The sequence below is a fragment of the Salminus brasiliensis genome, chromosome 1, assembly GCF_030463535.1.
Source record: "Salminus brasiliensis chromosome 1, fSalBra1.hap2, whole genome shotgun sequence".
NCBI lineage: Eukaryota > Metazoa > Chordata > Actinopteri > Characiformes > Bryconidae > Salminus > Salminus brasiliensis.
The window spans coordinates 82,852,558-82,870,139 of record NC_132878.1 but is presented as its reverse complement, the minus strand read 5'-3'; the positions used below and the strand labels follow the sequence as shown (position 1 = coordinate 82,870,139).

Sequence of the window (17,582 nt, the reverse complement as noted above, 5' to 3'; positions counted from 1 at the left end):
TTTGATGCTGGTGGGCTTCCTTGCATGAACCGCTCCTTGTAGGTCCTTCTAGCTTATTCATGTGCACTTGAGGAAACTTCACTCAGGCAGCAGTGATCTGTTTTGTGGGACATTACTCAATGCTTGAGAAGCCTGCATGCCCTTAGACATCAGTCAGACATTCTTTGTGACTTCCTGTCATTTTCACTGCGCTCTTTGTGTGATTTTGGCAGGACAAACACTCCTGAAAGAGAGCAGTAGTAATGATGTTCTCTGTTTGTGCCTTTGTATGTATTCAAGTGCTTCACAGTGAACAACTCTTTCAGAATGGCTTTGTAGCCTTTACAGCTTGTTGAGCTCAGGTTATCTTCTCGAATCATGGAAGGGCTTTCTGAACTCACCCCCGCTTGCCCACTTCTTCTACTGACTGAAACACCTGACGTTAATTACCTCTGTAACCCAAATCTTGCTGAAGTTAAAACATTGTTGTCTGAAAGTATGTAATGTTGGATGTTTGTTTGTTTTTTGCAGTTTAAGGTTTAGAGGAAGATAATCACATTTTAAGTCAAATTTACAATTTATTTTCAAAAAGAAAAACACACACAAAACAAACCCCACAACACTTTCTATAAATACTGTACATTTCAACATGTGTTTTTTAACCTCCCCATATCTTAAATTAAGCAAGTAAACAGCAATGAAGTGAATAGAGACGTGTTCCCAATAAAGGATTTGTTAATCATTTCCCTACCCAATTTAATAAGGCAAGTCATTTAACATAAGATGTCTAAATCTTTGCCTATGACTACATTCATTCCCTGCATTTTATAACCAGCATAAGCCAATGTTAACATTACTTCAGATGCAAATGAGCAGGGCATTAGAATCTCTCTAATAAAATATCATAACATGAAAAAGTCTCTCTGAAGTGTTTATCATACAACTTCTAACTTTAGGAGACTTGCAAAGTGTCCTAAATTTCAATCAACTTGGGACTTCTTTTAATTATAATGAAAAACTTTCTCACCCAGGTATAAAAGTAGGATATAATTTAGGTCACTCTCAAGATTCCTGTGCAGCTACGAGTAATCTCCCCCAGCCCAACACACTTTAATGAACCCTGACACAGAACTCACCTCTGGTAGGACTTCTTCAGAGGCCGAGAAGAAGTAGGTGTAAACAATGAGCTCAGCGGCCACGTCGATGTATTTCTCCTGAAACCACAGGACAGGATAGAAAGTCACAAAGTAATATTAGCAGTAATAATGCTATAAATGCATGCTGTCCCAATACCCATTTACACACTGCTGGTTTTAAGTAAGGCTTGACAGATCTGAAAACAATCCGACAGAGCTTAAAAACGGTTGATCTGAGAAGTGTATGGATATGGTCCTAATATTCTAATAAACGCAACTGACTGCCATCCTTCATTTACATTTACATTTACATTTACGGCATTTAGCAGACGCTCTTATTCAGAGCGACTTATAAGGTGACTCGTATTACAGAGGTGGGCCAATGTAGTGTTAGGAGTCTTGCCCAAGGACTCTTATTGGTGTAGCGCAGCACAATCACCCAGACCGGGAATCGAACCCCAGTCTCCTACATGGTGTGGTAGTTCACTGGCAGGTAGTGGTGTTATCTGTTGCGCCACACCAACCACCATCCTTCAACGTCTCCTCGTTGACTACCAAGCAAAACTAAACATAACAGTGTGAGCAAAGTGGGGAGAAATAAGTAAACCAGTTTTTTCAGTTGAGTGTGCAACTGCATTAAGTCATGTCTAAAAAACATCATCCAGCCCTTCCCAAAAATAATTATCCAGCCTATGTTCTTTAGAGAAAGTAAGATTTACGCACACGAAATGCTGGCAAAGTTGGTTAGATCAACAGAGAGTAGAAAGACTGACAACCAAACAAACCAATAAACAGACAAAAGTAGAGGCATTTGGAAGCACAAACAGACAGATGAATGATCAAATAGACGAAACAAGCAAAAACTAACTACTTTTTTGGGGGGTTGGTGTTATTTGTATCTAGCAGTTGCTTAAATTGTGTTTAAATTGAATGATTAATGGACCAACAGAAATGTTCCAAATTATTTGGAATTAAATATTTTTATAGTCTTCCATTGAAGGTAGTTATGTTTTGGTGGGTGACAATATACTACGTTTGCCCCATAACTAGTGTTCAGAATTTCAGTAAACAGTAAATACCAGTGCCGTTTTTGGGTATGCTGGCTGAGTTAACTCGCGTGTTAGGTTTCTCTGACTGAATAGAGTAAAACTGCAGTAGAGACTGTAGAGCAAGACGTGTGGGCAGAACAGATTATATTACATCACAGTTTCCGCGTAATTAGTAAGGGTACTACCACAGGCAGTACCAAAAGAGGACCTCCCAGTTCAGAGAGGGGAATTATTACAAAGGTTATTTCATAATTTATGGATCCTTATTACCTTTAGGAGAAAACAATCAAAGAAATGTTTATTTTTTTCCATTTTGGAGCATTTCTATTGGGCCCTTCATTATGAACTTTGTAAACCACAAAAAAAGCAACTGCCAAATTCACATTATGTCCAAAAAAAAAAAAAAAAAAAAAAGAATAAACACAAAAATGCAGACGCAAAGTTTTTGCATGGCCGTGACTATGTCTAACAAGATTTAAGTAATAAGTGAGTTTAAAAACTTTGAAAGAATTTCCAGCAATAAAAAGTTGCTCAAACAAGATATGCAAGTATAAGTGTAGTTTGAAGCAACAGAACAGAATCACCAAACAAATATGAAACGAACCATTATCACTGTGTGATAGAAAGTTCTGCTAATACATAGAGCCCAATTAAGCTCAAGTCAACAACAACACAAATCCTTTTAATCCAGCTCTCGTCTGTATCCAGTAATCTAGTTTATTTCCACCCTAAAGCAGGAAGGAAGGAAAACAGTCATGCACTTCGGGGCTTTTGAGATCTTGAACCACGGTAGCAGCCACACAGCACTGCGCATATGATTGCTCTGCTTGTTTCACATCAGCATCACTTTATGGCCAATTCTTCATCATGGTTTTGAAATGTCCCATGCCGGGGCTCAGCAAACATCAACTCGCTCCACTTCAGTTAGGACTGCTGGCATTGAGGCCTTGGCAAGGGTAGGTTTATGATGCAATCAATAGAGCAGCTTTTGTCTCAGTGCCACTTTTTAGCAACAGCTTTCAGACAGGATGGACAGACAACTCATTGTAGAATCTGACAAGCCGGCCCAAGGAAAAGCTGCAACTTATTCATTCTGACATCTTTTGTGGTTATTTCAAAGAAAGACTGTGAATCCGGCATGACACCGGTGAAATTGCTACAGGTCTGTGGATGACCGTGACGTCATCAGCAAACTCCTTCAATCGCTGGACACAGATTCGAACAGTCAATGCAATGCTGCCTTAGGCTTGTTGTAAATGTATATTGTATGTCAGACTGGCCTGCTGCAAAAATATGAAGTGCTCCTGTTTTCCATTAGCAGTTTCTCTTCAGCTTGCCTGCTTTTCATTAAGGTGCAATTCTAGCAATAAACAATGTTAATTTACATTTACATTTACATTTACGGCATTTAGCAGACGCTCTTATCCAGAGCGACTTACAAAGTGCTTTGCTATTTACTCAAGAAAACCTCAGCTAGTTAGAATAGACTAATACAAAAGATACCTCCAAGCTTAGACATTGCTAAACACAAGACAATAAGGCGACCATAGAACTATTCGTCCAAGTACTCTCTGAAGAGGTGGGTCTTCAGTCTGTGTTTGAAGACAGCGAGCGACTCGGCCGTTCGGACATCCAGGGGCAGCTCGTTCCACCACTTTGGTGCCAGGACAGAAAAAAGCCTGGACGCTTGTCTTCCGCGGATTTTGAGGGATGGCGGGTCGAGCCGAGCCGTACTTGAAGCTCGAAGGGCTCTTGGTGCGGATCGGCTTTAATAAGTCAAACTGCAGTGAACATTTACTCCTAGTAACTAAACACTAACATTATTTTATCTATTTTGTTATTATCCTCAAATAAATGTTAACATGCATGTTTTTACCCTACACACGTATGCAGTGGTGTGAGCAAACAATATAGCTAATGAAAGCTTTTAGAACAGAAATATTGAGAGTGATTGATGAATTTTTGACATTATGACTAGAAATGGAAGGATTGATCAGCGATGCTTTGTCTGATCTTCAGTCCAAATATGCAATGGGCTGACAACTTGGCCAATCCAGAAAGCTGGTCATGTCATATGATCCATATTTTGCAAGGTGCTGCGACATTCCATTAGACCTACAGTTCTTCATTCAACTAGATGGCAATACGGAACTCACTCACAGCTGCAGAACCCCAGAACCCTGCATAAAGCCAGTGTTGAAATCCACAAAGCTGCTAGTCCAGAACCAGTCTGGATGCAAGAATAATCTTTCAAGAATACATCACTCAGTCCAGTACTGTGAGTATCAGCAAAGCAAACAAATGCTGCTTACTACACTTCCATCTTAACAGTACATTTCATCTTGAGACAGAACACAGTCCTGCATGACAACAAATTAGCAAGTTTGCCTGGAAAGGTTAATGTAGCATTCAGCCCTGCCCTTAATTGCTATCGGCGATCAGCTTCAGCCCTAAAAACACTGACTGGTCCATCTCTAATTATGACCCTTTTTTGTTGACTAAAACTTCTGAAGTGTCACTTTTTAGGACAAGTTCTCAACTTCAGCTGAATAATGCGAACTGTCCCATTCGCAAAAAAGGTCCTATCGATGTGTAACGGCCCACCCAGAGCCAGTTCCTTTAACACTTATGGAACATGACGTTACACACCATCGGCTCTGCATCTGCAGAACAGCATCTGGAATCAGCTGGCTTTACATGCAGATGATCAGATCATAGATCCTGTGTTCAATTTCTAAAAAATAACCATTTTCTGCACAATAAAATAAATAAATAAATGTAATATACTCAGAAACCACCACAACTCCACAAAGAAAACTTCAGTGATTACCCTGAACATTCTGGTGCACTCTGAGACTAAAATACAGTGCAAATTGCTGTTCAATTATTTAGTTCAACAACTATGCAAATTCAGGTCATGTCCTTAAATCTCATTTTTTGAGACCTCTCATCTATTATAAATAAAGCCAGTCTAAAAACATTACTCATCGTTTGCCCTGTACTGGTTCCATAACGACATAAATGCTAGCAGTACAATTAGAAGACTGGAACTGAGTTCTCGTAAGGGTGACGCGAGTCAACGAAAATCTATTCCAGATAAAATCTGGGGTCCTAAAAATGACACACACACACACACACACACACACACACACACACACACACACACACACACACACACACACACACACACACACACACACACACACACACACACTTGGGTTTTATCACGCTTTGATGTTATCTTAGTTCTGATAGGTTCATGAAAAATATAATAACTACAGGTTGGCTGAATAATGATGTGAGCTGCTGTGTTTGGAGGGGAGGAATTTATCAACCATGGCATTTTACTTCCATATCATGCAGCTAAAGCGGAGATTCAAACTCTCAATCTTTCTACAAGGTGAAACACCACCTAGGAAGCCCCAATCTCTTCTATGACTAAATGTAGTATAATGGTTACAGATGATCACATCACTGATTCTTTTATTCGGACACTGTCAGGGCATGGTCATAAGCGGTTTTGACTATGCTGAAACAAAACCAGCCATTTGTGACTACACCCCTTATCATAATTTGCAAATTGTGCCGACATCATTATGGTGGCAAAATTGCATAGAGTAAAAACCTGCCTTTCCTAGAGTCCTAGTAACATAACAGGGTCCTAGTATGGAGAACTGGAATCAGAATCAAGGATTTCATCCCAGTCCTCGATGTTGCTGTGCTCATCATGCTAGCCTAGCAAGGACATTTTCTAGCGTACCTCAGGTCTGTCTAGAGTACAGTACAAAAAAAAGGCTTGATGTCGTCACAAAAGATAAAGACCTCTCTGTGATTCATTATTCAGACACAACAGCAGCTCATCAGTGTCGAATCACAGCAGCATGTGGGAGATTTCATCAGCTTCAGGAGTTTCGGGTAATTACCTCACAAAAAGTCCTATGCACAGGGAAGTCCAAGTACCCAAGTGCTTATGAGGATCAATCTTTCAAAAAAGGTGTTGAGTGAATAGAGTATTCTTGTATAAGAATAGAAAAATGACAGGAAGATGACAAAGTCTCAACTTTTTAACAAGATACACGTTACTCTTTTCTGCTAGGAAAAGGGCACCCTCGGGATGTTTTTCTCCTAACTGCGAGAGCCGATAGGCTATCTACAGCCAACAGCTGTCAAACACAGCATTTATGGCAAAGCAATTTGTGCACTACAATTTTCTAGTAGCACAGAATTCATGCAGAGAATAAAAAAAATAAAAAAATAAATAAAAAACACTGCAGGTCACTCTGGTTCTCATGCTCATTGTTATGATAATTTGTCAAGATTCTTTTGTGATTCAGTCGCAGAATGTACATTTACATATCAGCTGCAGAATAAAACTGTAAACCTGGGGAGATGTACATTAACTCTCTGATGAGTACTGGCACACCGGTGTGCAACAAAGAGGGTTTTTTTTAGTAAAGCTGTGCAATATGACCATATTGTGGATTTCAAGTGCACTTTAAGAATGCAAACCATCCATGTGTTCATTACAAATAACATAATTCTCCAGAGAAACCCTCCAAAAAAGGGTAGACTGTATTCACTTTATTTTCCACAACAACAATTGGAGGGGGGGCATCTTTGTTACTGTGTTAGAACTTTGTGTTAGTACAACCACAGTGATAATAAACATGATCACACTTAATAAACACAATAAGTAGATGAGGAAGAGAATTCTGCTTGAATAACAAGGTCACAAACACAACGCAAAAAGACTGGAGTGTTGTGGAGCACCATCTAAAGAAGAGGATCTGCATCTATGGTTAAAGGCACTAAATTTAAAGCATCCAGCCATCAAACGTCCACACGTGTGCTCTTCACATTTTGTGGAATGGGAAACCGACACCAGAACATCTGTACCCAAAAGAAGTGGCTCGGTTTTGAAGCTCCAATGAAGCGGACGCGTGGGGTCTTTTTGAGGCTCTTAGGTTAGCTTTCCTTCGAACATCTTACCTGACAGCCTTACGAGCTGCCGACGTGTCCGCCTCACTAAAACTGAATGTGCCTTACATCAGATGCAGATCTGTGTATGATCTGCCATCAACTCCGTTTGGACATTTTTTTTTCTCAAACTCACAGCCTACTCAATAAATCAAAACAGACAATAAATTACTAAGACACATTATCTTGCCCTAGCACTGTTACAAGTGAATGGATACACTCCTACTGAATCTAGCACGTAAAATGGCATGCTGAAGTGGCAAATGTTCGTTCCTTGGCTTTTTTGTTCCTCATTCTGTTCCTCAGTATGAGGAACAAAACAGAAGTAAGATCTGATCTAAAAACATCTCACATGCACTTTGAATTTCAAAACCGCTTGATTGATGCTTTAGATAACTGCCGTTTGGTAAGCAGCTCTGTCTAGATGCACATTCCCAATATCAACTAATTTACCGTTCTCAAAGTAACGTAATGCCCTGTTCTGAGTGAAGCATCACATTCAAGAACAGAATTTAGATATTGTACATCAGTGCTAAGCACCCAGTTAATCCTCTGTCCTGTGAAGTATAGACATGGGCCTAACAGAACCACTGGACTGAGCAAATCAAAATCTCCTGAACCTACAGTTTAGTTACATTATTTGTGGTGGACTGAGTTTGGAAATAGGAGACATGGCAAAGGATCTTGAAATGGATGACAATTACTGTTTTAATAGCCCATCACGATGACTGTGCTGACCCTAGAGACCAAAGATCATCATTTTAAAATCCATGTTATTGACATGTCCAGCATTCATGTTGATGTAAGTTGTGGGCTCAGGTGGCAATATTGAGCCAAAGTGTAAATCTATGAGACTGTGAGAGAGCGCCTCAGGAAAGCGTAGTCTCCACTTGCATCTAACTCATGCATAATTCATATACATACAGAGAAGGGAAGGCTTGAGATGAGCAGACTGTTAACTCTGCATGTATGCTTTATAGCCAAAAACAAATGTCATAGGAACATGACTAATCCATAAAAGCCTATTCAAACCAGTCATACGGTACAGGCATGTACATTTTCATATGATAAAGCCACTTGGCTGTACTGTAAGGTGTGAAACATCCACTGCATATATTTCCTAGGATGTATAACGGGCCAAGGAAAAGGTTTTGTTTGTCCGTGTTTTGCCAGCTGAAGCTACAACCCACTGAAGGCCCTGGAAGACTTACCTTGAGCAGAGATTCTCCCCCTATGTACACGAACAACACGTCGTGCCTCTTCAGGACATGCTGAAACATCTGTTTGCTTGGGAGCGAACGCACTGCGGGCCTACATTCCAACAACATGCAAACAAACAAATAAGACACCCATTTTCCACATCAGCTGGGGAGACAGGCTGTATGTTTACGACAAAATAAATAGCAGCTAGTTCCAGCTGACAGACTTGTAGATTCAGAGTCCACAGCCAGACCCTCACGGCTTCTAATGACTTGTGTGAGCTCGGTCTGATTGGAAATCACAGCAGCCTCCAGAGATTCTGTGCAGTTTTAGTGGCATCTAGTGGCCATAAGTAAGGATTTATGCCAAATCCTTTAAACCTTAAACAAAGATTTTTAAAGCCTACTTTAGATCCTAAGCCAGCCTGCCTGAGATGTTAACAACTAGGCTTGGCACTGGTTAGAAAAGGATATACCACTTGATTCACAGAAAAAAAAGAAAATTAGACACATGTCAAAGATACATTTTTTTATATATAACAAAACAACTCATTAAAACAAATATTAGATGAAAAGAAGGCATCTCACCCTGCCACTCTGTTAGCAAACTCAATGATGTCATCTTTGGTTCTGGGACCCTTGTAATTATAGGCTAGTTCCCCCTTTAGCCTGAGAGAAGGAAAGTGAGAAGAGCGAGAATGTTTTAATTTAGAGTTTGTTTAAACTTTAAAACTTTAATACTTTAATGTTTTAAAGTTACAATAATTCACTATAAAGAATATATATATGAGTGAGAGAGAGAGAGAGAAAATAAAAAACAACTATTGGGTGCATTTATTTCACACCTGTTAAACAGACAAATACACAAAGTGTAGGTTACATTCATTTTCAAATCCAGTCGATGCTACTCGTGAAGGATATTCACAAGACTGTATATACTGCGGAATCGCTGCTACTGTTGTACCAATAATGTTTACTTTTGTACGTGCACAATGCACTTTACACATGCAACTCTACTCTGTACTGCAAACTAACAGGCCTCGAGACCTTAGCTTTTTCTGTGTCAGTGGCCCGCGTGCTAGGCTAAAAGGCTTTCACCATCTCTTCTACTCATCGTCCACTTCCTCAAATACAATGCAGATTACCTGAGCTGATTACCAAACTGCAGCCGCACGCACAGCACACACGCGCAGCACACACGCGCACGCACACACGCGCACGCACACGCACGCACACGCACGCACGCACGCACACGCACGCACGCACACGCAGGGATGATTTTTCCCCCGGTGAGGTTACAGTGCTAAAAACAAAGTGATGGATATGTAATGTGGCCCAACTGCTACATAAACCAATATTATCTGCCTTTTATTTATTTGTTTAAAAAAAAAAACAAATAAGTCTACCCTAAAAGAAAAATCAGTATGTTTAATTCAGAGGTAAAATAACAGGGTTGTAAACAGGCTTGAAACATTGTATCCGAGCATTTTTGCCCCTAACTAAAGTCACATGCTCATTATTAAAAAATAAATAAATAATAATAATCATAAAACAAGGAATAATAAAATATACATAATAAAAATACATGTGTTCTATGGCACCTTTATATCTAAAAGGTCCAGAAGGTAAATTGGTAGTGGACCAATCAGTGATACAAGAGTATCATTAAATATTACAACAGATTGTACCTGCTCTTAGCAGTTTCCCAAACCCAGGACATATTATGACTTCCAAACACTCTATAATAACAAAAATAATAATTAAAGCATTATGTCATACATCTACCATATGCAAGCAGTCAGCAAGAAGTACTAATGCTTAGTTTTCCAATACCATTAGCAAATCTAATGCATTACTCATTTTAAAGCTTTGATGGATCCATGCTTAGTAAGCATTTCTAAGCACAGACAACACCCTGTATAGAAATTGCTCTTCAAAATAAATAAATAAATAAACACTAATCAGATTCTCACTCCTCCTATTTCCTTTGTTGTTAATTTAGCCTTGCACCTTTTCAAAAATAATTTCTCTCCTTTGCAAGCCTGGCAGGATGTTTTGTTGATCATCTGCACCCTCTTGAGGTGAAAAAAATCTCACTTTTTCTTTTTCTCACAGCATCTGTGATGCTGAAAAAATAAATGGTGCAGCACTAATGTGCACACTAAGAAAAGCAGTATGTTCATATATACATGTTTTAGGGTGTTTATTAATGATGAAAAACACTATTCAGGGCGTTGTACTCATAAATACGAGAAACACTGCTGCTACTTCCTATGATCGTGAATAGTGAGTTTTCAGAATCCTGATTTGATTTTGCTCCAAAATACATTAAAACTTGAAAATCAACCGAAATCAAGGGTATTCCAAAAAAATTAATTAATTAATTAATTATCCAGTTTTTGTTGGTAGTATTATAGTAGCATATTTCAGGGCATTACTGTGAGGATTTGGGAACACAGGGAACTGTTCTCAACAGGGACTAGGCAAGAGGTGTGTGCATTTTCACATCTGTGTCAGCAATGGTGAAACTAGAGGCAACTATAGCTTAACAAGCTTTTCACCAGAACCCTAACTGCAGTCCATACCCATGTAGCTGATGTAATAAATCATAAGCATAACTCTTCTGCAATTTCTTCAGTACAATTATATAACTTGCACGACATTAATGACTCCTCTGCTAAGGTTACAGCAGTACACAAAACCCTTCTGAGGAGATCTAATGAGGCTGAATAAGGCATCTCCATGAGAGTGCCTCTCTCCCAGAGGTTCAGCTATTAAAAAAGACCTCTGGCAACATTCCCACCACTGCTTCATCTCATGCAGCTACAAAGACAGCATCACGCAACATCTGAATATTTTGAAAAGTCCCCCACAAGACAACTAAGGCCTAAAGCAGCAATTCTAAAACATAATCTTATAAGGCCTTGTGCTCTGTTCAGCTCTTTATTTGCCTTTTACAAAACATCTAGCTCCTAAAGGGTGTGATAGTTAGCTGAGAAGTCCAATGTGTGCTATTTTGGGGGGGATTTGCAGACTGCGAGATTGAAAACCACAGATTGAAATCATGCAACAAAAGCACAAAGACTCCAGCTTTCTCACCAACAGATTATGTAGTACTCTTATCAGAGGTCACAACTTGAGGTCGGTTAACAGTTCACAAATACAAGTGCTGCTTCCTCTCTTTTTTCTTTCTCTAGTCTCTTGGGCATGAGAGCTAGACTTTCATTAGGCTGTGCATCACCTCTGAGATAAATTGCATCAACACCTTATTCCCCTGCTAGTATATAGACCTAGGGTAACTTGGGAATGATCTCCTGAGGTGTCTCGCTACCGTAGGGCCGCTCAGCTTGGCCAACCCCCTATTTACAGACCTCACCAACTAAGCGTGGAGAAGGTCCTAGACAGAAAGCAACGGTAACCACTAGAGATTAATCAGCTAAGTTGTTCGTGTTTAAAGGCCAATTTAGCTCTGCTACCTTCTAAGCTATAGGAGACTGTAAAGCCAGTCAGAACGCATGCAGAATGTAAACAGCAGATCGGTGGCACAGCCCTATAATCAGTGCAGCTATCTGTCCTACAGCAATGGAAATGTCAAATCACAGACTGTAATACATACACCTTTTAAGCTAATATCTTTCCAGTTTCTTTTCAGCTGAAGGCTGGAATGTGTGCAAACTTTCAGTTTGGAAATACTCACAACTTTATCGTTGGGTATCCTCGTACTCCAAACTCTGAGGCCACACCTGTGGAGAGGGGAAAAAAAAACACCACACAAAATATGATGTATTATGACGAAAAGGGAAGCACCAACACAGTTATTTTCAGCTGGCAGAAATCCCAGAACTAAGGCACAAACATTTTAAGACTGAAATCACAATTTATTTTATTATAGAAAGAGAGAAAACATGCAGCCCAAAACTGTTCCATGTTTTCTTACCTGTGAAATGTGATCATTTTGCTTGTATTTGCAAGTAAGTTTACATATTCACTTGCACTGTTCTACCATAAACCCTTGTACTCGAGATTTATTATTCACTTATAGATCCTAATGCAGAGCAATGGGGCATTGGAAAAATGTTAATTATGACAATAATAATTCCATACAGGGTTTAAGGGGTTAATGTGACTGAAAAAAACATGACTGAGTAGGCAGAGATAGCATAGCTGCAACTACTTTGATGTTAGATGGGTTTTATTATTCAATGAGCAGAAAACTCCACTGGTTAATAACGTACACTTTTTGCCTTTTTTAAAGAGAAAACTTCCATTCTCATCTGATAAGAAACCCAGTTGATTTCCCCAAGCTATTTTTGAATGAGGATTTTTTTTTTAACACACTGTCACAAGTAGGCTATTCCTGTGTGTGTTGCCAAACTATTGTGCAACCAAATGTGGGTGCTTCATAACAGTAGTTCTATCGCATAAAAGGTCAACAGCCCAATATGAATTTTAGCTAAGAATGGGGCTGTGCAATTCCAATCAATTAGTCTCCAAATTATGAAAAGTACAAGTTTTTTTATAAGATGCATAAAAAACAAGAATTACATCTACCTTGATTAGCAAAACAGTGACAATTTGTTAAGGGACACAAATGCAGTAAAAGTAATAAAATGCAGGTGTCTTAGTGTAGTAGCCCAGTGTTGCCTAAATGTACAGCAATTCTGAAGTAAAATGAATACATTAAATATCAGTTTGAAATATTCACCAAATCTAATCATGATATTGATCATTATTCAAGCCAGTGATTCCCAGCTCTGGTCCTAGAAGACCCCTGCCTGCACATTTTAGTGTTTATACTGTTCCCAACACACCTAACCCAGCTAACCCAGGACAGAGGATCCTCCTGGACCACTGCTTTCAGCAAATATCTACCGAAACCAATATGAATCTAATATGATTATGCATCCTAATATGACTACCTGTCAACAATAATATTACCAACCTAAGAAATGAACTGAATGGAGAGCCTCCATTTGAAGGTAAAATCTAGCCCAGAACCAGGCTTACTCCAAGTCTGGGGAATCATTTTATGAAGTCAAATACAAAAAGGGGACACTCACCCTCTCCAAGTTTTAAAAGCATTAGAATCTGACTCATGCCTCAAATACTGCTGGACATTCAATACAGGAGTGGAGTTTATTGCACAACACCTGCAGCTCCTGACAACGACAGCTTTAATCTTGTATGTGCTGTCTCAAATCCAGACTCCTCAGAGCTCACCTGGTTTGTAATCCCACTGAGAGCTGGAGGCTCCAGCCTCATGTGTTTTAAGTCTTCTCTAATTCAAACTCTGGCCTGATCTCAAAGCAGTAATCTACCACTTGCCCTTTCAGCTGGTTCCCTCCGATTAGTTCCTTTGAGAGGATTGGCCACTCCAAACGACAAGAGAAATTCTGTGTTTCACAGACACACTCATTACTCGCAAATTGAACCTATATTGCACTCACACTGCTATATGTGCTCATTGCAATACACCATTAAACCAATATCCAGCATTAATACATTACAACATGTACTGAAATACAAACATACAAAAGTACAATCGCAATATGTTCTTACTGCAGTGCGCACTGAAATCTATTAGAAACACAATGGAGAACCTATGATGTATTTATTTGACCATGCAAATGTTTTGGCCATGATCTACTAAGTGCAAGTGTCCTAAACAAACCACAGATCATTCAATAAATGGTTAGATGTTCTCTTCAGCTTTTTAAAACCTGGTTTTGAAGTGCACCCTATAAGTCTTAATCATTTTCATTATTTTTATAAGGCAGTGGTAATAAGTAAAAATATTAAATATAAAAAGATACTATAAAAAAAAAGATATTTTTACAATACACTACATTTATTGCAAGACAAAACGTAGTAGTGGCAGATTTTAAAAACTGCTATTCATGTCCTATCCCAAGCTTAGTACAAACTTCACCACAATCTAGTACGACTTTCACTGTTTGTAAAGAAACATGGAGTGGATTAATGTTCTTTAAGCACAGAAGATGCTAAGAAAAAGCATGTTGTGTAGAGATGGACCAATCAGCAATTTTGTTAGCTTTACAAATTCTACAAATATGTAGTTTGAGTCAGATATGGTAAAAACCATTAGGATGAAGGTACACAGGGAGCAGATTTTAACACTGGATTTAATGGATTTCTGCAGCCATGAACAAGGTCTGCAGGAACAGCAGAAACAGTTAGAGCTTTGGAATATTGATCAAATGATCTGAGCAGTTCTTGAAATCGACTAATTATTGGGCGATTGCCGACTGAATCGCCAATACTGATTCACAGCCAATCGATCCTTACATCTCTAATATTGTGTATCGCAATAATACTGTATGACAATACAACAGCACAGCCATATTGATCACCTCTATAAGTAGAGACAATATCTAGATCATCATAGATTCCACCTTCAATAAGAATAAGAATAAATCTCAAACCAAACATACCAGAGTATGCAGTGGCGTCCATCTTGCCCACTCTGACCGGGGATCCAGAGTTCTTCAGCTCTGCTCCTACCTCGTACCAGATTGGTTCCAGCTTCTTGCAGTACCCGCACCAGGGTGCATAGAACTACAACACACCATACAAGGCTGTTAAACACTTAGCTTGCCATGATTTGCCACATTTGTCCAGACTCATGTAATAAAACAACTAAAGGTTAACATGGGAAGCCAAGCTCACTTTGGGCAGCTGTGAGCCATAAATGGCTATGTTTACCATCTGTTTTGATTCCTATTAAGTTTGATTACTCAAGGATCTGAAGGTAGTTTATAAAGTTAGTTGATACTAACTAGGGATATACCAGTATGGGCTGATGCCAATATCCAATATTATCCCATGTCTACCATGGCTGTCATGCAAAAAAATCATCTTCGCTTGACAATGTGAATCTGACTGAAGTTGTTCTTTACATATTTTACAATGACTTACATTCTCCCGTGAGTCATTTTTTTTTTACATTTTTTAAATGCAAAAATCCCCCAAAAAATCCTGCTAGTTCCTTTAACCACACCTGCGTAAACAAACTTGTTCAACACCATCGGACTAAAGTGAACGAAATAAAAGCCATCCAAGTGGAGTTTCCCCAGGTATTGCAGCCAAGCTTTTCATGTTTGATCTGGGGAGGCCTCTGGCAGCCATTCCTGGATTTCATTAAGTGTCTACTAAAACCTGTTACTCGTCACTGGCGGACAGCAGAACCATAGGAAGCAGCCAGCTCAAATGGGCCCCAGTTACATGAAGCCAGGGCTTAAAAAACAAACAAACAAACAAAAAAAACCCATTCACCCCATCACCCACCGAACACCACCCCATCAGTCTTATACCAACAAACGCCTCTCTTCTGTGCCTGCATGCATGATTTCCCTTTCAGTGAAATCCCTGGTGCACAGCCCCTCATTCTACTTGCTGGTGCTTCCGCCTGGACTAAACCACAATGTGGTCCTGGTGACAGCGTGTGAGTGTAGGAAAAGAAAACACTCACATCCACCAGCCAAACGTCATCCATTCTGTTGTCTTTGAACCTACACAAAAAGAAGGGACACGGGTAGGTTAACTTCAGTCACCATGTTCACCTGCAAAGGAGAAGTCAATGCCACAGATGCCAGTGCTTACACATGATGCCTCTTCTTTTCCGATTCCCAATATTTGCTGACTATGATTTGCTGAAATGGCTGGTTGAGACATCAGTGTAGGCCACATTTGGATTAGAGGATACATCACATGGCCTCATACAGTACATACAGTACTGCACAGAGGTTTACGACACCAAAGCACATTGCTTAAAAGCATTCATCTCTGCAATAAGGGGGTCTTTGCTTGTAAAAACACCAGATCACACCGGAACAGGTGCAGTTAAACATGAACGAAGCTTGGCTCCAGATTTCTGCTGGACGTCCCGAGCCAGCGCATAGATTAGTTCAATTCCAACACCAGCACATCATTACTGGACACAGTGACGTAAAACCACTCCTTTTTCTATGAAAATTGTTCATGTTTATTGTAATATTAGTGTTTCACTGAGCAATTAAACACTTACTGTGCAGATAAGGCTTTTATTTCCCCATTCTTACACTCAACATTTCGCACAGCACTGTATATTCCTCTCTGTCTAGCTGGTGTTTCAGGTCCCAGGTTCACCTCAAGTTAGGAGAACATGCAAGAAAGCTGAAATAGCGTTTCCTCTGCTTGCATTTAACATAGCTGACCTTTACAGACACGTTTCCGGCAGCAAAGGAGCTGGAAAAAATGTTGATCGGCCTCTTAATAAGTGCAACATCTTCACAATAACGTTATTTAGTGCTAAGTGCTTTATAATAGGGGGTAGCTAAATGGCACAGTGAAGGATTTGAGAGGCGCATCGTTCAGTCCCACTGCACAGTGTGCTCAGTTATAGCCCTCAGTAGCTAGCCACGACGGGCAAAGCCTCTCCAAAGCTAAATGAAGTGAATACACACAAGCACTTACTTGTCATCTAGATCCTCGACAAACGCAAAAGCCCCTGAACTTAGGAGAACCGTTATGAGAACTGTGGAAAGACAAGTGGGGTTAAAACAGTCATTGAAAAAAGCGAGCCACACTGACAGCAGCAGCACGGACAGCTCAACGACGCCTCAGCCTGTTAGCGAGCTAGCTCGGCTCACACAGGGAGACTGGGGCTACAATCACATTTCTGGTGCACATGAAAGGTTTGTGATTATACGGCTGCAGCTCTTAGTGAATGAAGAAGCACGCCGGCCACATAAAACTGAAAGAAGGGCGAGTGTACTTTACCTCCACAAGCTAAAGTGACTCTCGCTCCTGCCATCTTTTCCGAATGAGAGCAACGGCCAGGAAACGCGAGAAGTAACTGAGGACTCACTGAGCATGCGCAGTAACAGTGACGAGCGACGAGCGGGCAGAGGGGAAGTTCAGGAGGCTCTGATTTGTTGATGTGTTCAAAGATCGCCTTCTGTATGGAGGCCCTCTTCTCACTAAATACTGTTTAAACATTTAGATTAATTACAAACCATTTACAGGTCTCTAAAAATAACGAGAAATCGTCTCAGAATATCGAGAAAGCATATTAATAACCCACCCCTCCTGCGCATTATTCATTACTTATTCCTTATACTTAACTGCACTGCCTTCTCATCTCCGCTTGGTTCACATGCACATTTTAAATATTTTTTATTATATATTTTTATCATTATTTTTATCATTACATTTACATCTATTTATTGTTATTATTGTAATTT

General features: G+C 39.7%; 1 protein-coding gene across 1 annotated transcript in view; it reads right to left on the bottom strand.

The window, feature by feature from the left end:
• The window catches only part of tmx3b (thioredoxin related transmembrane protein 3b), a 59,885-nt gene extending 42,708 nt beyond the window's left edge, over nt 1-17,177 (bottom strand). The window contains exons 1-8 of the mRNA XM_072691214.1: nt 17,119-17,177; nt 16,813-16,873; nt 15,830-15,869; nt 14,793-14,916; nt 12,038-12,083; nt 8,929-9,009; nt 8,353-8,452; nt 1,116-1,193 (exon numbers count right to left, since the gene is read on the bottom strand). Of these exons, the coding sequence (XP_072547315.1) occupies nt 1,116-1,193; nt 8,353-8,452; nt 8,929-9,009; nt 12,038-12,083; nt 14,793-14,916; nt 15,830-15,869; nt 16,813-16,873; nt 17,119-17,152 (564 nt within the window). The 5' untranslated portion in view covers nt 17,153-17,177. The remainder of the gene's footprint in view (nt 1-1,115; nt 1,194-8,352; nt 8,453-8,928; nt 9,010-12,037; nt 12,084-14,792; nt 14,917-15,829; nt 15,870-16,812; nt 16,874-17,118) is intronic.
• Nucleotides 17,178-17,582: the final 405 nt, after the last annotated feature.